Raw genomic sequence first — 25,909 nt, forward strand, 5'->3', positions numbered from 1 at the left:
TGAAATCTTTCTGCCAGAAGACAGATGTTTTCTGTTGGCCAGCCAGGAATTTTTCATGTAGTGAACAAGTGTTTGCCTCTCTGCTTGAATTGCTGCTGGGACTGTAAAGTGCCTAAGGGGAAGATACTGTGTGTCAGCTTCTGGCAAGCCAAAAATACTGCATTGTGAGCCTTGTGTTATGTAGATTTGGCATAGATGTAATCAGGATCCAGGGCATTTTCTGCTGACAAAAGGTCAGGAAAGTGTAGTGCAGTGAAAATAACTAAGAGCTTTGCTGTATGTAAGTGGAGAAGCCAGTTTTTTGTTTTTAGAATGATGTATGGAGGGAAGACCATTAGTGATCCCTCAAAAGCAACATTAACAGCTGAGAAAAGGTAGTAGTAAATTGCCAGATCATTACTTGAAAGGGAGTTCTCAAGGCTTGAAAGTAGCAAATTTCCTTCAAGAAGGCAGCACAGCAGACAGAACAGAACTGGATTTAACAGCCTCTCTATGCTCCAGGGACTTGGGTTTTGGTGCATGACATACTGTGAAATTTGTAAAGGCCACCAAAATACAGGTGACTATATAACTTCAGTATTATAGTCTTAACAGAGGTGAATCTTCAGAGATTTGTCCATTGAAATAAAATCTCCTGGTCAAGAAAAAAATTGCGTGTGCTGCAGTTTTGTATAAATTGAAACATGAAACCTGTAAAGGTGATTTTCTGGTTGTATTCTTAGTCTGTGCTAAATCTAAAGGTGTTGCTTGGAAAGACTGCAGAGCTGGGAATGGAAAGGAGATACGATTTTTATTTTAATTTTATTTGTCTTGATTTAGACACTTAATTTTCTTTTTCCTGCTGGAAAATTATTAAGCAGATAGATGAAACACATTCACATAAGACATTTATATAAAGAAATGGTTTCCACTGTTAAAAAAAAAAAAAGGAGACTGAAACAGTATGAACATGGATAATGCAATTCTGTGATAAATAACAAGGGCATAGCAAACAGAAATGTGAAAGCTTAAAAAATCTGTAGATTTAGAAGGTTTAACGTTGATATTTCTAGTATTTTTTGCTAATATGTGCAAATTTGGGATGTTAGTATTTGTGAACAGAGTTTATAATACCTGGGAACAAAGGTGCTGGAATATCAATGTTTACTGCAAAAGTGTATCAATACCCTAATGAGGAACAATAAAATAAACTGGTTAAAGAAGCTTCATCTATATCCTTGTGGCCAATAATGCTGGATAAGATTCTTATTCAGATTTATCTCATTTGATAAAAATGTTTGCAAGATTGCTGTAAGAATGACATAGTGTTAGTGGATGACATGTAGGAATGTGGCATCTGTGTGGAATGTAGTATCTTTGTACAGGCTAAGTGGAGTAAAATCCTCTTGTACTTTCTGTTTTGTGCAGTGTGAGTGGGTAAATAAATGTCCACAAAAATCAGCTTGGAATGTCTTTCTCCTCTCCAGAATTGCTTTGAGGATGTCTGGTTAAAACAGATGCATAATACAGGATTTATTTAATACAATAACATATTGGTTTTAAGTAGTTGCATAGAATACACAAAAATAGATTTATGGGTTTTAAGAAGTTAATGTATCCCTCCCATCCATAAATCTTGCAGGATGTCCCTTAGCAATTTTGGAAGCTGCAGTGCTGTGCAATGTTCTCTGTTCATTCAGCTTTAACAAAGTCTGGGGGCTTTTTGCTAAGAAGTAAGGCTTATTTATGTTTATAATACTTCTCTTTTAATAACTTATTGTAGGAAACTTCAAGCACGCTGTGATTTCTTTTTTCTTTTTTTCTCCTCCCATTGAAATATAGCATCAGTAGGGAAAAGATTAGAATTGCCAGAAAACTGTTAAAAATAACAGTAAAAGTATGAGAAATATGTCTTAATTATGCTTTTCCACTTAAGAATGCATGATCACAAATTAATTAATTGTGTCAGTAATACACTGAAGTTCAGTGCATATGTTTGTCCTTGGAAGATGAATGCTTTACTTAAAGATTTTCTTACACAAAAAGTAGCACTTTGACTTAAATCAGAGAATACTCTTTTGTAGGGTGTCTGTATTGCCATAGTATCTTGGCTGAAATCCTGGCAGTGCTACGAATAGCGATGCATAACCATGGATAATTGTAAATGCTTCTTTGGACCTCCTCTTTTTAAGAAAGCACATAGGGGTTTTTTTTGTCAGACACCTTTCCGTTTTGGGGGTTTTTTTGTATGTGTTTTTTCATCTTCATGTTCACTGTCAGCTTTCACTCCTCTCTTTTCATTCATCTTTGTCACACATAGAAGTTACTTCAGGACTGTATTGATAGGTAGGATAGAGTCCCTAGCTAACAGACCCCAGCTGGACTTTGCAAGTTGCTAAGAGCTACTTACATAAAGGTTCTCCACAAACCTTGCTGAAACCATATGTTTTTCAACAGAATGCCTTTTCCCATATACTGCTATAGCTATTGTTGGTTGCATCATATGTAAAACAGACAGTATCTTCTGGAAATGTGCAGAAGACTTTCATGCTTATTTTTAATTTTGCATGTGTGCAGAAGAAACATTAAAATACCATCTGTTTGTATTAGATTATACTCTGTTGTATATGTTTCTGTTGGACTGCATTTGATAGTTCCAGAATAGATTGTGACCCCATTGTATGTAGCCTTGGCATGTCTGTTCCGAATGACATTTGATCTAATTAAACAAGACAGATGAGGAGAAGGAGATGTAAAAAAGGTGCTTTGTGTAACATGTAGAATAGGAAATTTCCAGATCCTGTATTAATTCCTTGCCTTTTCTTACTGTGCGTGCAGTCTCTCCTCTCTGTCCCACCCCAGACTAATTCAGTGCTTTAAAACTTTCCAGTGCTGCTATGCTGATAACTTAAAAGTGGAGATTTAAGGACTGCTCTTGTGAGGAAGTCTTGGGAGCTGTTAATTTTAACAGTCTGAAACTAATTTTTTTGAGACCACTAGATGGTGCTGGTTCCTTTTTTATTTTATCCAAGCATAAAAGAAAATACAGACCAGGATCTTGCAGTCAGGATAATATCCATGGGCATGTTTGAAATTCTTTCAGAATAATTAAAGGTTTGTATATTTATTTCCTAAAGCACGGTTTTGAAGATACAGTATGGGACATTTGTTTTAGATTTAGGATGATATCTCTTCAATATCAGGCAATTGTGTAACTTCCACTAGGTGCTTTCCTTTTTCGAATTACTATGATTCAAAGGCCTATATTTGATTGGTGTTTTTTTTAAAAAAAATGTGCTACTAGTTTTGGCATTTAATTTTTTACCTCTGTTTTCTCCTTATCGTTCATCTTCTTTTTTAAATTTTGCTCTGTATTCTCAATAATCTATGGTGCAAACTGGCCTCTGGTCTCATAATTCAGTTTATTCTCGGAGGACAATCACAGACATTCGCCTCTGTAAAGCTCACCCAACTTCCTTTTGGGAACTTGGGAAGTTTTGGGTGAGCTAAAGATGAGACAAAGTAAAACCATGTGAAGAACACATGAAAGAAGAGTAAATTCAGATTCCTTATTTTAGATATGTTTTGTAAAGGATGTCCCTTCAAAGGAGTTTTACTACAGAGGTACAGAAAAACTGCTTGGACCTGTAGCAAGTCAGAAACATCAGTGCCATTGTAGAATATCTAGCATGTGTAAGACCGTGGAAAGACAGAGTGATTTTTGCTGTTGTAAGAGGATGATTGGGGAAAAATTCTGTGAAAGAAACAGATGCTGACAGGAAACTCTTCCATTGCGTCTTTTTGGGCTAGAGATGGCACACATTCTTGCTCTTACACTAGCTGGCAGGATTAAGTTGAGAGTCTAATGGCTATAGAAGTATAGCTTTATACTAAAAGGCACTAAATTTTCTTCATAAATTTCTTCATTAAAAATATTTTGTGACATAATTCCGTAAACAAGATGCTCTTGAATAATAGAGGTGGTGCTGGTCTAAGTTTTAACACCATTTGTTCTCACCTTGCTGATAACTTAAAAAAACCCCAAACTTTTAAAATTGAAATAATGAAAATTAACTTTTAAGCATAAATACTGTTTCCATTCTGAGGGGTGATTTTAAGAGGGTTGTTAGCATTTCACAGAGCCCATAGGTTCTGAGTAGCAGTTAGAAAGTGCTTAAAACGTAGTAAGTATAGTTTATCACTAAAAGAATGTTCTGCTCCAACAGATGTGCTAAAGGGGTTATAAACTGTTATTGTTGCTTGGTTAACAGGATCAGAAATTTGTGAACTGTATGCATTCTAGAGTTGATAGGGTCAAAATACATTAATTTATTTTTAAACCTTATACAGGACTAATATTAATTGTTACCATAGATAGTATAAATATATTGAAAGTCCAGAGTTTTCTTACTACTTGAAAACCAACAGACTTTTATTTCATTATGACTTAATTTACCTAAACTCTTTAATTTTCAGGTGGTCTGGAGTCATTGAAAAATCTTCAGCAATTAATTGTGGACCACAATCTGTTAATCAGCACAAAAGGTCTTTGTGAGGCACCTACTCTCATTCACCTAGACTGCTCTTTTAATCATCTCACACAAGTTGAAGGCATTGAGAATTGTGGCCTACTTCAAATTCTGAAGTTGCAAGGCAATAACCTCCAGGAGGTAAAAGCTTTGAATTCAGTAGCTGTTGGGCATACATCTTTCTTAAGTCATATATTTCACAATGCTGATCATGTGCTCTTTGTTTGCTGTGGCATGTTTCATACTCTTAGGTAGGCTTTTTTTCCCCTAGGAGATGGAGATTTTTCAAAGATACAAATGGCTAGCAGTTATGTATTTTTTTGCTCCTAAGTCCTTTTAAAATTGGCCTCTCAGTAATTATATTTATTTCCTTTGTTCATAGCATCTAGTCTTCAGTTTGTGTTATATGATGCAGATTTTTTGTTTAAAATGTAACAAAATATTATTATTGTTATGTATAAGTAATAGTTCAGACTAACTTTATGTATGCTGATCCTCCAAAAGTTGAAGGTTTTGTTGCAGCATTTAAAGGAGCAAAGTAGTTTGCTAACTGTACACTTAGTCATATTTACTGACAATGATTCTCTTACGAATCCAAGAGAGGAAAACCATTGCCAATATGCAGTAAATAACTGCATGAATAAAATAGTAAGACTGTGGCTGTTGGGCTTTTTTGTTGTTGTTGTTAAATTTACATTGACTATTCAGACTAGATAGAAGATAGTAAAAAATACTTACCACCTGATATGTAGAAATTATGTATCACAACTGGTACATACACAATAAGGAAATGATACATATATCCAAAATGTGAGGTTTACTTGTATTTAGTAATGATTTATAAAAAGCATCTGGTAAGCATTCCATTGTTGTTTCTCTAATTTATATTAATTTTAAATAACCATCTCTTTTCTATTTAGCTTCCAAGACTGGAAAATCATGTTCTCCTAAGAGAACTATATTTGGATGACAATAGCATTTCTACTATGAGAATGCTTTCTTTGTATTGGTTGCCTCTATTGCAGATTCTTTCGCTGTCTCAAAATAGGTAAGCAAGAAATGTTCTTCCACTTACAAAACTGAAACGGAGGAATTTACTAATATAACACTTATCTGAATAGTATAATTCTCAGTATGGTTAAAATATCACTGTCTTTTCCAGATATTCTTTGAAAATATGTGGTTGACAAGTAATGACATTGACTACCTTTAGCTAAGAAAATTTGAAACAGCATTAACTATGAAAAGTAATTTTTTTCTATTAGAAGTTATGTATATATATGCAAATAATTTTTGAGCATTGGGGCATTATTAAAACCATGGTGTTTCTTTTTTTTTCTTTCTTTAGCAATTGTTGCTAGAGTATGTCTGTCAAACTTCATATTTCACAGCTAGCTTATTCAAAACAGACTTTGAAGGCTATGTTAAGTGCAACTACTAGAGTTAAAAAGGGCAAATGAGAATGTTGGTTTTTCTTTTACATACATATATTAATGCTTTCCAAAACATGCATATTTGCTTTCATTTGTCACTCCTATGGTTCAGTTTGAAAGGTATAAAATGAAGAAGGATCAAGACAAGCAGTATAAAACTAGATCATTCACTCAAGTACTCTGTAATTAGCTTTCAGTTCCTTTTCTAAGCTAATCTGTACATCTGTAGAGCTAGAATAACCAGATATTCAGGAGTCAAAATTTTTATCTCCCCACCCCATTTTTCTCAATTTAAGTTCTGCTAAAAAAATAAGGAAAAATATTATAACTTACAATCCGTTAGTACTAAAATTAATTTTAAATTAGTAAAAATTAATTATTTTTCTATACTGTGACCATTTTGCTCTGAACAAGATTGATCGCAGCCAAACAAATAGAATATGCTCTGTTGCACACAATATACAGAATACACACTCTGAACTGGTCACTTCATTCTTCTGTTGCTGAAAAGGAGATGCTTTTAGAGTGTGATTCATCTGCCATTTTTAGCCATTTCCTTTGAGACTAGTCATACCCTACAAGTGCCTGATCATCCTCATTGACTACTAACAGTCAAAATGACCAGCTCATATGTAGGTGTCAACATTTAAACAGATGAATCCCATCCTATATGACATTTAGCAGTTCAGCAGAGTCAAATGTAGCTGGGAGACTGTGGGAGAAAAGATCTGTAAGACTGAGTCCATTATACGGAATGTCCTTCATGGAGAATGATTATTGTTTAATCATATACAACCTACATTTTTATATAACTTTTCAGATTGTTTTCGTGCCATCTCTAATGAAGTAGTATGCATGTAAACTCTTAGACATAAGCGTAACACCTAGCTATATTTACAGAATCGAATCTTCAAGTTGCTGGGCTTTTAGGTGTTTTTTTGTTCTTTTATTAATTTTTCTGGAGTTTGGAGAAAGTGCTTCCTGCCTGTGATTAACAAGAGCATTTTTTGTTAAGTGTTAGATTCTGAGTCAAAGGTATTGATTTAATTAATGTTCTTTGCTTTTTTTCTTTTTTTTTTCCCTTGTCCTGTTCAGCTTTTTGTGGAACACTCAGTAATGTGGCTCTATCTTCTTGTAGTTTCCTCTTCTTCCTCTGGTTTGTTTTTTGATAACATTAAGGTTAACTATGCTGTGTGTAATAAAAAGTTTGCAAAACTGCTGGAAGACCTCATGTGCCTGCTAGGGAGAGAACAAACTTAGGAGCATGGTCTCAGGCATAGCTTGAATGCAGCCTCTGGATCTAGGTTGTACTGGACTGGCCTTGTAGATGTACCTTATGTCACTCACCCATCCCATGATCTTACAGTTTTTAATGTCCATTGTAGTGCTTATTCTGGTTTTCCAGTGGCCAAGCTGAGATGCAGTGTTTGGTCCACTGAGTTTCTTCTGCTGGACTGGGAGAAAGCACATATTTTTGCATCAGCAAACTTGATGTGCTGAAAATAAACACACCTCCTGCCCAGACAATTCCCTTTCTTTCCTTGATGTATCTGTAGCTTATCTCAAATCTTTGTGGCAAACAGGACAAGATAGCCTTAAATGCATATTAAAAGCCTCAAAATTCCTGGCATTTCAGTAGCCTGCAATGTTACACTTACTTTATGTACACTTATAAGCAGCTCCATATGTGTGTGCTATAGCATAAGTAACTCGATGTTCTAAAGAAACAGTGAATGTAATGGAGTAAGCTGTTGAAAGAAAAGCTGTTTCTTTACTTTTATCCTACAGCTAGTGCAATTTTGTGAATTTTTTTCAAGGGTGCACTGAGTGCCATTTCCTTTTTACTGATTGCAGGAAGCCCGTATAATGGCAATGCCGTGAATCTGTATTCTTTCTAAAAGTGAAGTACTGTGAAAAGAAAATTCTTACACTAATTTACAGGGTTTTTTTGTTCCTGAGATGCTTTGTCTGTATCATAAACCAGAAATTGCCAAAGATAAAACTCCAAAAATTAATTTTTTTTAAACCTACAATCTAGCAACAAGGATTTGTAATATAACAGGTAGTGATTAACTCCTTCAAATACAAAAATGGCAGCTATTTCACCACTACTGCTTTTATTAAGTGTTTTATTGTGGCATACATACAAAGCATATACTTGCTCAATGTGCAATTAACCAAAGCCAATGATGGATATCTTCTTGACTGGGTTGCTGCAGAATTGGGACTGTGAAGATCTGTGCTCTATTTTATAGCAGCTGGAGAACGCAACTGCTAAATTAGTTTAAAAAAGGCGCGTTTTCTTTTTTTTCTGTTCCAAATAAAGATTTAGGTGTACGAGTGAAAAACCTTGCCCCTGGGACTAAAATGAATACATATTTAATATGTATAAAGATTTCATGTGCTATTTATATTTACATGTAATCCCACTTAATTATGTAGCTTACTTGATAATGTCTTTTTCATTTAAAAGTTGTACAGTGAGACACTAAATCAATCTGTTACCCCCCCCCCATCTTCAAAGCAGACAAATCTATCCCTCTTAAAATTTGTGTTTTAATATGGCATTAATATGGCAAAGTTCTTTTTTTGCTATCTCTTGTTTTTCACTAAGATAACTTAAGTGTGATAGATAAAAATTTAATACTTAAAAAAATGCAGTCATCTGCAAAAATTCCTTTTTTTTAGGAAACTGGTTTGGCCAGAAACAAATTCTCTGTGAACATGTTGCTCCCATGTTTTTGCAACCAGATGCATACTGTTCCTAAAAGGCTTATAATAGAAATGCTAAGAAGTCAGCTCGATGCTTTTTTAGTATGTATTGTGCTCCCTACTTAAATATATATGGTATCTGTATTTTTAACCTAATTTCTCAGATGTAAGAATTGAATTCACTGTCATTGCAAGCCATCACATTTTGAGAATTTGACCACTTTTCCAGAGTCCTCATAATAAATTTAAATGTCATTGGATGTTGAAATAAGTCAGTCATGAAAAAGTTATACTTACGTATAGTGGTTTTCCACATCCTATCCTTACCAGTCTATATTTTTTTGATCACTTTCAGTAATTCTTTGCTGGCGATAAGTTTATCTCTGAGTATGTGGCATCGTGGGCAAGATAGTAGAAGTACTGTCTACTAGAGTATTCAAGAAACAAGTGGCTAACTGGCAGATTTCCAACATTATATTTGATTACTACTTAGAAATATGGTGAATATTTCAAACTAAAATATTTTTATTTTTAAAGAATGAAAAAGAAATATGGGCTTTACTTAAAGACCTAGATTGTTATAAGTTTATTTTTAATTATTTTTCCCTCCTTCCTGCTAACCTCTTGTTAACATCAATGATAATTTTTCTGGGGAAAGGCAGATGCACAGCAGGATTTGCACCATCCCAAGCGGTAACTGCTATTCATGTTCAGAAAAGCAATCTTTATTTTCTCTGATGCATACTTGAAACTATTCTAGTCTCTTAAATCTAGTTTTCTGACATAGAGTTTCTGTGGTTATCTGTGTCCTGTCCTGCTACAGCCTTAAATGGGAGCAGAAAGAGGAAGCTATAGCTTGCTTTTTTGTGAATATCTTTTACTTTTGTGTCTTCTTTGTAATTTATATCTCTCTTATGCCCAGGGCTAATGTGACAAGGTCAAGTAGTATTAAGTTTTCAGTAATGTCCTTTGTCTTTCTGGTTTGAATTTTCTTAGGAAAAAAATTAACAAAGAATGTCAGTAAAGGGAAAGCTATAGAATGACGGGGAAACGTTTTAACTCTCATAATGCCAACAGCAGGCAAGGGTAGTGCAGTAGACAATTTCTAATTCACCACAGCATAGACTGATAAAGATCCAGAGAAGTCTGTCAATATAAATAAAAAAAATACTGCATTATCTTTTGACCCTTGTGCAAAGTACAATTTTTATTTTCCTGGATATTTCTGAATATGTCAATCTATAATCTGAATCATGGATTTTCAGTCTTCGCAGCCATACTGTTAGCCACTAATATCTATGATGATATTTGTTACAAATATTAAATCTATTTATGTACTTTTGACTGGTCATGAGAACCTAAAATGCTGATATTTGTAGTACTCTGTACAGATCTACATATAAGGCTTAATGTTTTTTAGAGTTAATACTTTTTCATATTTATTTGATTCCATAGAAATCTGGCAGGGAGGTAATAGAACTAAATAGGACTACAATCAGGACAACTTTACAGTATGGTTTGAGAAAGAAATGGAAGTACGGTGACACATACTCAGTTGGCTATATATCTGTTTCTCTGAATTCACTATTAAAAAATTATGTTGTCATATAGAAATACTTGTCAACTGAATGTGGAAATGATTATTTTTTTTTTCTGTTTTGCATATGGTCAAATTTTCAGTGAGATTAAAGAATCTACAACCAACATTTGGTCCAGAATTTTTGTACCAAATTTAAATCCAGCTCTGTATTTCCGTTGTAATGCCTGTGCTGGAAACACAACACATTCACATAGCAACGAATAAGCATTTGTGGCTCTGACCAGTTCTAAGTTTGTGGAGTGAGTAGGTTTCGGTTTTTTGCATGATCCTCTTTCTAACTATAAGAATTCTGATTTATAGCTTTCAAAAGCACTATAACTATCAGAAAATACTGCTTTCCGTGAAAGTTAGCAGTCACAAAGTGACCACGCACGTTGCCATTGGTGTTGCCATTCTCTCATTATGCTTAGGCCTTGTCCTTAGAGGGATGAAGCAAGTTACCTAAATGTATATTTATTTATTTTTTAAAAGATAGTTGATTTAGTATATGCTTATACATAAATATTGTAGTTTAAGTTGAAGACTGAGGGGTTTTGCATCTTGATTTTAATTTTTCCTCCCTCTTTCATATTTAACATAAAGCAAAATAAACTTTTTTAATCTGAAAGGTTATATTTGGAAATAGCCTGGCAGCTGATTTGTGCAACTAAGAATGAATGTTGAATGGTTCAATGCAAGTTTGTAAGTAAAGAAACTTTAATAACACTGGACACTAATGTTTTAATAGTAGTCATTATACACATCTTACAGTCCAAAATCCTTTGTACAGATGAATGTCAGCTCAGTTTCCTTACATTTACTCTTCAGTACACAGATAAGAATTTTGTCATGGCTTTGCTACGGCTTTGCTGCGTTATTGCACAAGAAAGCTCTGATATGTAGAGAACAGTAATTCCATAAGTTTCTGTATAATAGGCACCTATCTGACACTGTCTTACAGAAGTAGAAAGACAGAGGAAGCACTGAAAATATATTACAGGACAGTGCAGCCTTGACCTGTTCAGAAATAGAACTGTGACAATGATTATGTTAGTTTTAGGATCTAGGAAGTAATGTACTGAGTAGAGAAGAGAAACAAACTGAGAAGAAGTTTGAGCAATGAGAAATGAAGGAAGAGGAAAGAAGAAAAGCAGATTTTCTTTCTTCTCCAGAATCAGGGCCTTCTGCTAGTTTCGTTCTAGTTATGGTACCTAAAGGAAAGCCAAATGAGTTGTGTAAATTTTACAAGACTTCAGATCCTCTGCACTAAAGGCAAGAAACAGAACGAAATATTTACCACATAAAACAAAATGTTAATGAGTAAATATTCAAAACTGAGCTACTGAGAAGACTAAGAAATGCCTTCAAGTTAAAATTTCAGTAATTAGTTCTAGCACCTTGGATAGCTAAATTGGTATTTTCTTATTTACATGAGTAAACTGTCATAACTATAAAAGATTCTGGTGCCTTTCTGTTATCAAACTTGTGTTTCATCTAATTGAAAAAAACCCTCTTCGGTTTTGTTCTTAGATTAACTGAGCTCGTGCCTTTAAATTCATTTGTATCTTTGGAAAAGCTGGATATCCAAAATAACTGCTTGTCAGGTGAGTTGTATAAAAAAACCACCATAAAACCCTATCCAAACAAGAACTTCTTAATTAAACTACAAACTTATTTGAATTTGATTTGTTCCCATTTATTTATGAGATATTTATACAGAGAACATAAAAATAATTTCCAAACATGGATGTTACAGATATTAATTACAACTATACTGTGTGGGTAGCAGAATTGCTTGTAGTACTTCATGATTTTGGTACATTTCACTTTTATGTAAGATTTTATGAGAAATAATATGGTTCTGCATTCAGATTTATATTTTATTTTCTTTCCTACCACAATACAGACCTTAAAGGTGTCATTACATGGTTAAGTGACTGTCATAAACTAAGTGAGTTGTCACTCAGTGGAAATCCTTTTCTCCAAGAAAGGAATTGGAGGTAAGAAAATAAATTAATTTGCTAATTCAAAAAATCAAAATCAGCCAAAAACTATAGGTGTATATACATCTTACTCATCAATCAAAATCAGCCAAAAACTTGGTGTACTTATGTTAGTTAAACAGTAGAAATGAGGTGAGTATGAACACTACCACAAATTGGAAGAGAATTATAGGAAAATAACAAAATTCAATTCTGTGATCTTTATTTTCTAAGAATTCCAGTTCTAGTTTTGTTTAAACAGAAATCTTGATGTTTGACCTAGTACTTAGAACCTTAGTAAGAGGCATGTGTGCTGAAACTTGACAGTGGTGTCTCTCTATGCTGTTTAACTGTTATCCTGAATGAGTGTTTTTCTTTATGACAATTTATTTAGGCAAATGCAGAAAATATAAAGATGATATAGGCCTTCTTTGTGCTGTTTATTTGTAATTGCTTCTTTGTCCACTGATCACAGTGTCTTCTTTTTCAGCATTAATTCTGGTTGTTCCTCTTTACTGACAAGTTTAACTTTCTGACTGAGGTTTTTTATGACCTTTATTACCCTATTTTAAATTTCATTAAAACTTTGCATAAAGACATAACCATCCACTGAACCTTTTCCTTCTTCTATTTCATCTGCAGTTTAAATCCTTTATTTTTTTCTCTGGTTATTAATGTTCTTATGCTGCTTACTTGCCCTTCATAGAACTACCAGTTTCTGACTGTCTATCACACAGCTTCTTAGAATATTTCTCTTTCTGCTTTGCTGTCTTTTTTTTTCTTATTTACTCCATTTTATCATTTCATCCATTCACTCCTTATCAGTCTTGCTGCTGTGACAGTTTCACACTGCACATAGCTAGAGAAAGGGTGGTGTCTATAATAAATGTTTCAAGGAATCCTTGGCTTAGCATTTTTCAAGGAAAAAAATTTAGAAGAAAAAGTTGGAATGAACAGTTGATTTTTCCTTAGTAGCTGAAGCTTAGACTTTTCTCTTGTTCTGAGAATTCCTTATCTTTACACCAAAAATTAATAGCTCTTATGATTATGAAAGAGCACAGATGTAAAAATAATGCTGTTCTTTGCCCTCCAGTGATGTATAATACTGAAATAATGATCTGAAAAAAAATTAAAGAGCTGATCCTAGAGACTATTAGATGTGTAGATATAAAAAGTGGATAGGGTAGAAAGGAATCTTGACATATGAAATGAGATGCAGTCACCAGAATCCCTGAAATGAGTAGTTGTGATAGGATTGTATTTGTAAGCCATATGAATAAAATTGTATGTGGATAGGATTTTTGTGTATTTTTTTGTATTTTAGTAGAAGTCTCTCAGTTTCTTGAGAATTCTGTGGTCTGAAACCCCATACCTGGGCCAGTGTCATCAAGACTTAAAGCTGAGAGAATTACTCAGCAAAAGTACAGTAGTGCTGTTAATTTAATGTGAAGTGTTCTTTCATCTTCCTTACAATTAATACTTTCTAGTCTGCAGACCTTCAAGAGCAGAATGACTAGTTGGAAATGCAATTTTAGATTTTTAGGTGATGTTCCAGAATACATGTGATGAAATGGTATAGTGTCTTTTAGTGAACTCTTACTATAATTCCATTAAATGTACAAAGAAGCATTTAATCAGTAAGAATTTAAATCATTACCAATTCTTTCAGCTAAGCAAATCAAGTATTTACCTAGGAAAGTGTTGACATAATACAATGTCTAAAGAAATGAGATGAGACACAACAGTTGGACTTCTGTTTTGGGTGTAATTAAACCAGCTGACTGAGATTTTTTTTATTAGAAAAATATGATTTATTTTTTTAAGCTTAGCAATTTTGAAGAATGACCAAAATGGTTCCTTGTATAATTTCAAGTCAGTTAAAGGTGAGGTTTTACACTGCAGTGTTACACAAGAATGTGTTTAGATAAATTGTGTTCACATATGCTGTATTAAATTGCTTAGTGTAACAGCGTAAAAGTTTGGGGTATGTGTGTTTTGGAGTATGTGTGGTATTAAGAGAAGAAACAAAAACAAAACCACCCTTACATATATATATATATTCCATTAGAAGATTTTTTTTACAAATTTCTGATTAGTATTCCAGTGGAAAAAAAACCTGTTTGAAACTTTTAGTTGGAGATGTTTGAGTAGTTTAAAAGATAGCTGTACAAATATATTCTTGGTTGGTTTGTTTTTTAATGAACAGACTTATCTGCACTCCCATGGTTCCCACAGGTAATTCTGTGAATAAAATTCAGTGACTGTGACCAAATTTTAAATTCCCATTTGCATTGTTTTAATTCCCACTATTTTACAGAACTAACTGTTATTTCACTTGTAACCTGGAGGGGAAAAGCTTTCTGAATTTCAATTTAACTATAAGAACTGACACTTTAGATTGCTTGACCCAATAGAGCTTTTATGATTAGACAAGAGATTCATTTGTCTAAAGGATTTAAAGTATGGGATACTATAAAATATGGATTTGCTGAATACAGCATTGACCATAACTTCAGGCAATATGTTCCAATGAACTTTACATAACCCCTTGATACCAACAAAGGAATTAGTTGTAAAATTTCCCAATCGGTTTTGTACTTTCATGTCCAGCCAGCGATAACACCAACAAAAGTGAAGTAGTAAGAAATTGCTTTTTAAAAATTAAACCCTGGGATCAGTCTGAGCACTCCTAGGGGACTGTGTTTCAATGCTGTAATGATTAATAGAGCCTCTTAAGTGACAGAATATTCACCAGGAAGTTTTCACTAAATGAAATATTGACTCAGCCCTTCACCAGGAGAAACCCAGCTGGAAAAACTAGTATTGAGATCCCACAGCTCTAAGACACAATACTTCCAGCATCAATCAACTTTGATATGGCACTTTTTTGTTGTATCACTACTCAGCATCAGCTTTGGTAATTCCTGTCTATGTGTTCAGGGATTGTCTATCTAAACCCATTGTTTTATTCCAAATGTATTTCAGACAGTGTTACTCTTACATTAATGGGCAGTAGAGAAGGAAAGTTTTATATTTGCAAAAACCTACTATTCTATTCTGTTGAGCTATATTTTGGGATATTCTAACTCAGTCATAGAAACTTTCTCTGATTTTAAACTTGGTGTGTATTGTCTGAGCTTTAGTAATAGTCCTTTACCTTAACAGGGAATAGCCAGGGAGTTCTAAAATTTTGAAAACAATATTATCTTTTTGAATAATAAGGGGACTTAGAGCCTACAATAAGTATTCTTTCAAGAGTTCCTAAGTGTTACTTAAAACTAACTTAATGAAAATATTGAATGTTGATGTATTGATTTGAATAATTTTGCAGTCTTAAAACTTTCAGCAAATTTGGTCTGGTATAAAAAATATGTGAAACAAGGTTGCAGTACTAGTTTATATTTCACAGTAACCTAAAAGAGAGAGCACTGATGATACCATTTTTTTAAAATCAGTAGATAAGTTTCTCACACATGTTTTTTTCCTACATCAGTGGCCCCAGCTGTTCTTTTCATAGCAAGGATATGTCATCTCTACTGTCATCCCTTTCACTGACCCAAATTCAATATTTCAAAAGTGGATTTTTTTCCTGTCAGTCATACTGAATATCATATTGCTTTATGTGGTATATGCAAATTGTAAAGCGAGTAAGACTTACAATGTATAGTATTCTGTGCAGTTTTTAAATCTAAACCTTTCAATGTGTCAGCAAAATCAGTACTATATCTTAATCCTATGATTTAGTTTGCTGTGTTGCCTCAAATCAAATGCATTACAGGTGCCTATGCACAAGTGTGTAAAATTTTCCTGTTATTGTTTGAGTAGGTAAAACACTAGCTCTAATGAATTGAGAATGTTGCCATTGACCTCCATGGGGTCAGTAATTCAGCAGCTGTCTTCATACCAACAAAGTATTAAGAAATCTTGCTAAGTTCTGTGGTTTATTAAGAATAAAGTTTTAGTTAATATATTAACACATGAAGTAAGGAAAAATGTATACAAATACTTAGAGAACTATTATCATGTTCTCTTTTGTTATATGAATAAAATGGGAGTTTTAGCATTAGGGTTTTTTCATAAAGCTAATTATGACTTTTTCTTTTCTCAGGCCTTCCTTGTGTAAGGTTCTCCCTAGTTTACAGTTTCTTGATGGTGAAATCTTAAACTATCATTCTTTACCCACAACTGAAAGAATCGCAGGATCAAAATCAAGAACCTTTCTGGAATTTTGTCAAGTTCAAATTGAAGAAAATGTTCTACTGAAAAAAAAGGCTGCTGAACTGCGGTATGTATTTATGTGAATATAAACTGTGTTCAGAAATATGTTTTCATGTATTATTAGTGTATTTCTTGGTGTCTTATGATTTCTACTTAGCTTTTAGCCTGGAAATGTGTTATGTTAAGAAAGAGATTAGACTTCAGTTAGTCATTGACTTCAGTGCAGAGTATTTCAGATACTTGAATATGTGGGCCTTGACTTTGTTTAAGTTTGAGAAAGCAGGTGGGTCAAAACCTTCACTTAGTAGTAGTTGAATGAATTCATACACACAACAAAGTACAGTGATATGCAGGAATAGTAGCTTAAATCCTGAAAGTGGTATAGTCATACTAACATGACTTCCAGCTTTAGCTTAATCAAACCTAGTTTGGCTGTTGGTGCAATGTGCTCTATTTTTTTCCTGCATTTGTTTTCCATGTCTGTATTATTCATGTTCTAAATGATTGCAAAAGATTTGACCTCTTTTCTCTTAAAGTAGTGGATTAGGTGACTCTGTTTACAGGTCTTTGATTTTGTCTGATTTACTACCTTTATCATTATTACCATGGCAAGTTGTCCAGTGACTTCAGCTTAGACATTGCAAGTGGTAATTTATCATTTATATCTGGTATGTTTTCATCACTTTGCGATATGTAAATAGCTCAAACTTCTGATGTTTTCACACTTGGTAATATTGCATGTTTTCTTCTTTCTTAGTTTCTTTTCATTTCCTAGCAGGTTCACAATATCCTTGTAGTCCTTTTAATATCCAGCTTGTCTGCTGCTGTTTGGAAAGATAGTTTCCCTGATCCTGCCAGCTACTGAACATTATCCCAGAGCGGGTGAAGCATGTGATGTTTGACAATGCTTTAGTCTGAACTTCTCCTTGTGTACTTTGTTGGTTCAGAAAAAGTACCCATGTTTTCTTCAGAAACTAGCTGGTTTACATTTACATTTAAGCCTGTATATCCATGGTGTCTTATTACTACCTAACAGGTTATTACATTGATGTATTATTGGCTGTTCCTAAGCTGCAAGAAATCTTCAAAGCTCACAAAACAGATTTATTTGAAAAGAGGTTCGTATTAAGAATTAGTTTGAAAGTAGTTTGGGAAAAATTATATAGTGCAGTTTTGTATGACACATCTAACTTCTAGGTGGCTCCTAGAACTCATATGTTACTCCATTAAACTCTAAAGACAAGTCTTCTCCACTTCTGTGATTTTTGGCTTCTGGTTTGCAGGTGGGAAGCTGATACTTCCTAATCTATTTACCATTTTGAAATAGTGTTCATTCTTTTTCTTAAAAGGAAAAAAGGAGAGGCAAAAAAAAGTACTACTTTCTGGTAGAGAAAATTTTCTTATGTCTGAGATTTAAGATCTGTTTCATCAGTATCCTTTGCAGAAAAAAATGCCAATCTCTAATTAGGATATGACTTGTGAGAGAGCTGTAGTAGAATCTAAGGACCTAACCTTCACATACATTTCTGCAAGATGGTAAAAAATGGGACAGAAAGATGATATTCACAAAATTTAATGACTTATTTAACCATGGTCTGCATGAATGGACAGCTAGACAGGTAAGAAATTTGTTGGGCAGTCAGGCTCAGACCATCCATTAACTATTAATAGTTAATGGCTCGTGCTACTTTGTGGAGGCTGACTTGTCCTTCTAACATCTTTATCAAGGAGCAGGAGATGGAGTGCATGCTTACCATGCTTGCAGGTGACAACAATTTGGAAGAAACTGTTTACATGCCTGAGGACAGGGCTACTGTTCAGAAGGACCTAGGCAAGCTGGAGAGACAGGGTAACAGGAGACTTGTGAATTTAACATGGAAAAATGCAAAGTTCTTTACCTTGGAAGGAGTGACCCCTTGCAACAATACAGACTGGTACTGGCTGGCTGAGAAGTGTCTCTGCTGAAAACGACTTTTGGATCTGGATAGATAAGAAACTGAACATGAGTCAGCAGTGTGCCCTGGTACCAAAGAAAGTTAAGAACATCCTGGGCTATATCTACAGGAACATAGCTGATAGGTTGAGAGAAGTTATTATTTCCCTCTCTTCAGCCCTTGTTAGCTCATATCTAGAATACTGTGGCCTGTATTTTGGGTCACCAATACATAAAAAGACATTGACAAACTGGAACAAGTTTGGCACATGGCCCCTAAGATGGTTGGGGGTTCAAGCACATGCTCAACAAGACAGAGCCAGGCTGTTTGCAGTGATGCATGACAGGAGGATGAGCAACAAGAACCTATGCTGAATCAAGAGAGGTTCAGACTGGTGTGGTGGGTTGATTCCAGCCAGTAACTCAGCACCCACTAGCTGCTTGCTCACTACTCCCCCCTGCACCAGCAGGATGGGAGAGAGAATCAGAAGACCAGAAGCAAGAAAAACCTGTGGATTGAGATAAAGACAGTTTAATAAGTGAAGGAAAGAGGGGAGGAAATAAAAAAAAAGAAAAAAGAAAAAAGCGAGCAACCAAGTGATGCAAAGCAATCATTCACCTCATCCCACCAGCAGACGGATGCCCAGCTATTCTCTGAGCAATGGCCACCTTGGCAAGACTCCCCCCCCCCTCAAGTTTTATTGCTGAGCACGATGTTATATGGCATGGAATATAGTTTTGGTCAGTTCAGGTCAGCTGTCTTGGCTGTGTCCCTTCCCATCCTCCTGCCCACTCCTAGCCTACCTGCTGAGCGGGACAGAGAAGGCCTTGACTCTGTCCAAGCACTGTTCAGCAAAACGTTAGTGTTTTATCAATACAGTTGCAGTCACAAATCTAAAACACAGCACCATATGGGCAGCTAGAATGAGAATTAATTCCATCCCAGCCAGACCCAGTACAACCAGACATAAGAAGAAACCTTTGCACAGTAGGACAGTGATGAATGGCAACAGGCTGCCCAGAGGGGTTGTGCAGTCTCTGTTCTTGGAGGTTTTCAAGACCTGACTGGATAAAGCTCTGAGCAACCTGGTCTGATCTTGGAGCTAACGCAGCTTTGAAGCAGGAGGTTGGACTAGAGACCTCCTGGGGTTCCTTCAGTGGAGAATTTTTCTCTGATTCTGTGTAAGTTTTGTTTAAAAGAGCTTGCAGATGTTTGAGAAGAACAATAGTGGGAAGAAGAAATTATGTAGATGACCCTTCTTTCCTGAATGTGTGGTTTGGGTTTGGGGGGTGTGGGGATGTGGGGTGGGTTGTGGGGTTTTTTAAGGTTTTGAGAATTCATTCATAATCTTTTAAATGGTAACTTCGACGTGGTTGAACATCTTGTATCAAATTTAGTCTTAAAATGAATTTCTTGTGTGTTAAAACCACCTATGTTTTATTTTTACTAAAACTACAATTTATGGATTATTTGAAAACCGTTGGAAACTGCAGGTCTTAAAAGGAACTCTAAACAACTTGTTTGTATATGAGCCTTAACAGCATAGCTATTATGTGGACATACTGCAATACTTTGACTGAATTGATGTGACGTTGCTAAAGAACAGGCCAACAATAGAGCAAACTTCTGTCTGTTTCACATCTTGCTAAGTTATGAGCCCCTGTAGGTGCGACCTCAAGTATGTAAGCTGCCAAAAGTAATCACTGCTTGCTTCCCTAATCCATGTTTCATACACCACTGCTGCCCAATTAAATTGTCTGTGCTGTTTCTGCCTGAAACTTCACTGTTCTTGCATGCTTAAGACTGAAACATATTTTAAAATTAAATTTCTCTATTCTAATAAATGCTTTCTGTCACATAATCTTTAGATGTCTTGTAGTGAGTAATCATATTAAAAAGTAATATGACACTGTGGCTGCAGTAATTTGCTTTCAGTCATCAGATATGCAGATGTCTGGCTAGTGGAACTTGAACTTTATAAATCCTGAATGTATAATACAGTGAAAATGACAGGAATTTCATAAATGGTATTGCAGGAAAGAATATGTAAACAGTGACCTCTTTGTAAGGGACTTTTGTAACCTGCAGTTGAACGTCAGTAATGATGCTTGTAGAAGTTTCCCCGAAGACAAATTAGATTTTACCACATTATTACAAACAAAAGCTTAGTTAAAATTGGAGCGTACTATTTGAATATTCCATGTATCATGTGATTATGAAAATCACAGTAGAGCTGCAAAGGGAAAAATATGACATTAAGCGAAACTTTAGCACGCAAACTAGCACAGAAAGGGGTAGAATATTATTTATGATTTAGCTGCAATGGCCAGGAGAGAACTGCCATTGCTGATTGGAACCATCTTGTTTGTCCACTGTCCCTTTTGCCTCAGAGAGGTTTGTTCTGCTGACTTTTCCATCCAATTTTTACTGTATCATTCTGAAAAAATGCTCTTTGAATAACCTGGCAGTCATTACAGATGCAATTGTGGTAGGGAGTTCTAGACAAAATGTGTCAGCTCTGTAAGCAAGCTTCCACTGCCACCTTAAACTTTTTAAGTGGCAACATTTTGGCTGATTTAAACTCCACTGAAAGGCTTTTAAGGATGAATAACTTGTCCTTTTCCATATCTGTTAGGTCAGCCTGTGCACAGGTCCTTACACATCCTAGGTGGTGTCAGTGGGAGTTTGCTCCTCCCCACCTCTACTCTTCCCTCCCCAAACACCGCATGTGAAACTGAGCAGGGTTTCATCTAAATTTACCAAGAAGACAGTGATGGATACTCTTGGTCGATTGTTAGGACTGAAGTTGTAGCAGTCATTAATAAGTGCCTGACTTGAATTTCCAAATAGATTAAAATCTGATTCTAATGCTTTTATCTTTCCTCAAAGTCTCTGGAAAATCCTAGCACAAGTTGAGAGGTATCTTTTTGGTTAGAAAGCTTAAGGTAGCTTTTTGCTCTTAGCATTTGTTCGTGGAAATAATATCTTGGTCTTCAGGTACTATTGGGGCTGCTATTCTAGCACATATGTACATTGCTGTGAAAGACCCATCCCCTCCTCTTCTGGCTTATTATCCCTTTCTCCCACTGCAAAAGTAATGCATCCTTTTGGCTATGCTAAAATTTACGTATGGCATAAATTACTTTCACTTGTGAAGATCAAAATAAAGCTGTGGGTAGCCATAGAACATGAAGGAAATGCTGGTCAAAGCTGGAAGCCATAAAAATTTTGCTGTAGCAAGACTGCTGTATTCATCTACATTTCATTACATATGAAGCAGCTAGGCAGTTTGGATACTGGTGCTTCCATCAGGATAATCCCATTTCTTGTTCTGTCTGGATGCCAATTAATGCTTAAAACCTTGGTTGTATCTTAACCACGAAGCAATTCCAGAAGAGTTAGTGTGACCAGACTCCTTGACTTATAATGCCAAAAAAGGTCTGAAAAGCAAACAACCATTTTACATTAACTGAAAGGGAAATATTGTGGTATCAAAAGTCTTAATACTGTCATATTTCTTACTTTGTCTTCTCTCTTTCCTCATATGTGTTTTTTTCTTTTAAAGAAGTAAATCAGTCCTGCATATTTTCTGTTATAGCAGCTTCCTTCCTGTGGTTTGAATAAGCAATCTTCAGGAGCACGTCTCTGGTATCAACAATGCAGTCCTTTTGAGACACAGAGAAAGCTGCAGTGCATTGATAGGATAGCTCTACCCTAAGTCTGTTGATTAGTTCTTTTTTTCTCTAAAGCTGCCTGAAATCCCTGTTCACCAAAGGGAGCCACCAAGCCGACTGCCACCTAGTAGTCAGGCCCCGTCTTTATATTAGTCATTTGTGCTTTGGAGCTTCACCTTTGCAGGAGAACCCCAAATACAGTTACCAAGCCACTTCATTGCTCATAATTCTCTGAGATGTCACTACAGCTTCCTTTGTAGTTTCTTGAAACTTAGGCTGATCTGACTGCCTAAAAGGAAAACCACTGATACACAGAGGGCAGCCTAAAAATCCTACAAAATCAGAGTATAGTTGTGGATTGCCAGGGAACGTGCCAGCTAGGAGATAGGGTGCATGCCCACGGCAACAAGACTGTATTTTGCAACCACTGCTTGGAAAAGCTGCCCAAAAGCAGCTTCTGTGAAAAAAGTAACAGATGATCCCTGGTGATCACACAGTCAGTCACTGCCTGAATTTTCAATTGCCTTCAACCTCCGCTCCCATTTCTGCTTGCCACATTCATAGCGACTGGAAAGGTGAAACAGCTGCTTGAGATGCCCCTGCAGCTGTCAAAAAGAGAGGATGCACACGTACCCTACTCTGTTCACTGTTGTGGTGTTTTATTTTTCTTTGTTTCTGTTTTTTGAGAATGAACAAGTATACTCAGGATATACTTTTCATACAGAAGTTTATTTTTCCCAATATATAAAACGTTCTGGGGTTTTTCCACAATATTTTAGCCCTCAAATAAACAAACAAACTGAACTAAAACAAACCAAAGAAAAAAAAGGTGAGCATGAATTTTCAGGTTTTCTTCTTTTTTTTCTTTTTTTTTCTTCTCACCACAGTATGTTTTGCAGAATTTTGGTAATGATTTTCTACCAAATTTATCTTCTTAAATAATTAACTAATTTAAAGTACTTAACTAAAGTATTTAACTAATGCTTTAAGTATTTAATGTTGAAGAAATTACTATTCTTACTGTGTAGTAGGAGACAGCTAGAATTTGTTAGATCCTTAAGCAAATATATGCCTTGGTTTAAATATTTTTATGAATTGTCATATTTGTGGAATGAACAGGAGTAGGAGTAATGTTACATAATGGGCAATCAAATGTGCATCTAATGCCCAGTGAGTTGTGTAATTAGGCTGTGTGGTTTTTTGCCTTCCACTTTAGCCATTCATGTTTTGTCCAATAGCACTGAAGTTGCACTAGCAGAGGAAGAGTTGGAATCTTTTTTACTTTTGTGAGTTCTGATTCTGTATGTTCTTAAAAATCTAAAAAGTTCTTGGTTGAACTTTACTAGAGGAAATAGTTATATGGGTAAAGAGTCTTTTCACAATAAAACCTTATAGAAGCTTCACCGTTCATCAATGATGAACAGGAAGGAAAATCCTGTTATTCAAATGGTAATCTTAGGGCCTGATTTTTCCAGACTCCCAAGAGGATCAATCTTATTTCTACTTTTTGTCTTGGATTGCTGACCTAGAATTCACTTTGTGCTTCTCTGAAAATAGCTCCAGATTACAGATCTCTGCATCTATCTATGCTATCAAAGGAAAATATTTTTGTGGTTCCAAAAGTACCTGCTACCTAATACAACGGACAAACATTGTCCAAATACAGCCAGCCTTCTGAATCTGTAACAATTGGTTCATATTTGCTCTTACTCATCCTTGCTATTTAGATGGTGTAGCACAAAGAACTAATCAGAGCCAGACTTCTTACGTTAATGTTGCTTCAGTCTAGCATTTTCCCTTATATTGATAAAAATATCTATACTTAAAAGTTTCTGTTTTCCTAAATTCTCCCTAGGCATTGCGGTTTGTTGTTTTGAATCGAAGTTTGGGGTTTGTTGCTGTAGTTCTAATCTAAATTTTAAAATTACTCTTATTTTTATATTAGCTTTCATAGTTTCTGGATAAAATTGGATTATTAAGGCTATTACGGGATTTGTAACAAAATTGCTTCAAATCCTCAAAAGTTTTCGGCTTCATGTGCTTCTAACCACACAGAAAATTAATAGTGAAATGCAAGCCCTAGTGCCTGTTTCAAACAGACTGAAAGCTTTTTTTTTTTAAAAAGAGTAAAATAAGCAATCTAATATATATGAATATGTTTTAAATACTGCCAAAAAAAGAAGAATGCAATTAATATTTATAAATACTGAAACTGGTTTTCAATCAGAGTAATTACTATTCACTGTAAGGATATGGAAATTTGTAAGGATACTTGAAAATACAAGGTAGTATAGAGAATAATAGAGGGAATATATTTTTTAAAAAGCATTCTTACAGTCTGAAACACACATAAAAACATTTTTGTCTTTTTTTCAGGATTGGCTCTTCTATTGATTCTGCACAGGGACAATGCTGGTATTTTAATCAGTTGATGAAACTTAGTATTAAACATCGATATGCACATGAGTATGGTGAACTAAACGTTACTGACAGAGATGGACCAGAAGCACTGCAAAATCATTTAAAGCAAACATCCCCTGGCTGCCTACAGGAAAATACCCTCTTTATCATGGGTGCGACAGAAAATAAACAGGTCTTGTTGGATCCTTCGGAAAGATGGATTACTACTGGCCATATTCAGGCCACATTCATTAACTCCTCCGTACCTGTGCACCAAAAGGAAAATAAAGAAGATCAGAGAGTGAAGCACAAGAGCACTGAATCTTGTGTTAATTACAGTGGGGAGAGCAAAGGCAACAATAACATGTCAGCCCAACTCACATTGCAAGAGTCAGTGATAGCAGCAAGGAATACAGGAAGAAATCTTCAGCATCTTGAGAATGATACAGAAAGGTAAGGCAGATGTCAGATTGCTTTCAAATGAATTATACGGATAGGCAATAGGAGTGAGGGTTTCTTGTTTAAAACAGAGGCACAGAACTTGACCTAACAGTATTTTTAAGCTTATTAGACAATAAAGAGTTATTTTAAGGTGATGCACACTAGACATATTAACAACAATCCTTTTTGGTATTCCAACACTTTAGTTATTATTATTAATTAATATCCATATGTATGTACTTAATTTAAAAATGCTGTATAGTAAGAGAATTTGGAAACTTTCCTCAGCTTCCTACCTTTTCCTTCTTTTTTTGCAATAAATTTATGACACCAATTCAATGACACATACAACATTAGGGATGAAAATGCTGGGTGGTTTGCAGGAATTTTGGGGCAGTTTAAACTACAAACTACTGTAAAGCTTTTTTGCTATACTATTCATTAGACGTTCAAGATTCCTCTATGCAGAGTTTACAGTCAGTATTGTTTAGAAGGCAAGAGGGAGAAGTTGCTTAAATCTACCATCCTACTCCCTTGACCTCAGGCCAGTCTCCTGCTGTTGTGATGACTGAAGAGCTAACAGCCTGCCCTGCCCTTGGTACTCCTCCAACATGCCTCAACCTGCTTCTTAAAAGTAGAGGCAGGGGTGAGGGGCCAGTTCAACTTGTTCTGTGCTCCTAAATATTCTCCCGCATGAAACAGACTGGTTTATGACCTCTTGGGAATGCATTTGCTGCTGGTTTGTATGGTTCTGGATGTACGGTCAGGGAAAAACAGAAGCTGAAATTTTTGCCTAAAGGTACAAAAATTCAGTTATGATTTCATAAGAATTCAATTTCAAAAATACATGTCTTGAGAACATGTCTTGAGAACATGAACAAAACACTACAAAGAGTAAGCATGGAAGGTGCTTCTTATGCTTTATTCTTATGACTTATGGTAAATGGGCAGTAGTGTTTAGTAGGTACTTAAGACACTAATAATTTGTCATAAAATTTATTATTCAGGAAGACCATAGAATTCATCAT

At 35.2% G+C, this 25,909-nt stretch overlaps 1 protein-coding gene across 1 annotated transcript in view; it reads left to right on the forward strand.

The window, feature by feature from the left end:
• The window catches only part of LRRIQ1 (leucine rich repeats and IQ motif containing 1), a 111,652-nt gene that overhangs the window by 12,391 nt on the left and 73,352 nt on the right, over positions 1 to 25,909 (forward strand). The window contains exons 10-15 of the mRNA XM_049792260.1: positions 4,456 to 4,649; positions 5,429 to 5,556; positions 11,763 to 11,836; positions 12,139 to 12,232; positions 16,323 to 16,499; positions 24,417 to 24,893. Of these exons, the coding sequence (XP_049648217.1) occupies positions 4,456 to 4,649; positions 5,429 to 5,556; positions 11,763 to 11,836; positions 12,139 to 12,232; positions 16,323 to 16,499; positions 24,417 to 24,893 (1,144 nt within the window). The remainder of the gene's footprint in view (positions 1 to 4,455; positions 4,650 to 5,428; positions 5,557 to 11,762; positions 11,837 to 12,138; positions 12,233 to 16,322; positions 16,500 to 24,416; positions 24,894 to 25,909) is intronic.

The sequence above is a fragment of the Accipiter gentilis genome, chromosome 34 (assembly GCF_929443795.1).
Source record: "Accipiter gentilis chromosome 34, bAccGen1.1, whole genome shotgun sequence".
Lineage (NCBI taxonomy): Eukaryota > Metazoa > Chordata > Aves > Accipitriformes > Accipitridae > Astur > Astur gentilis.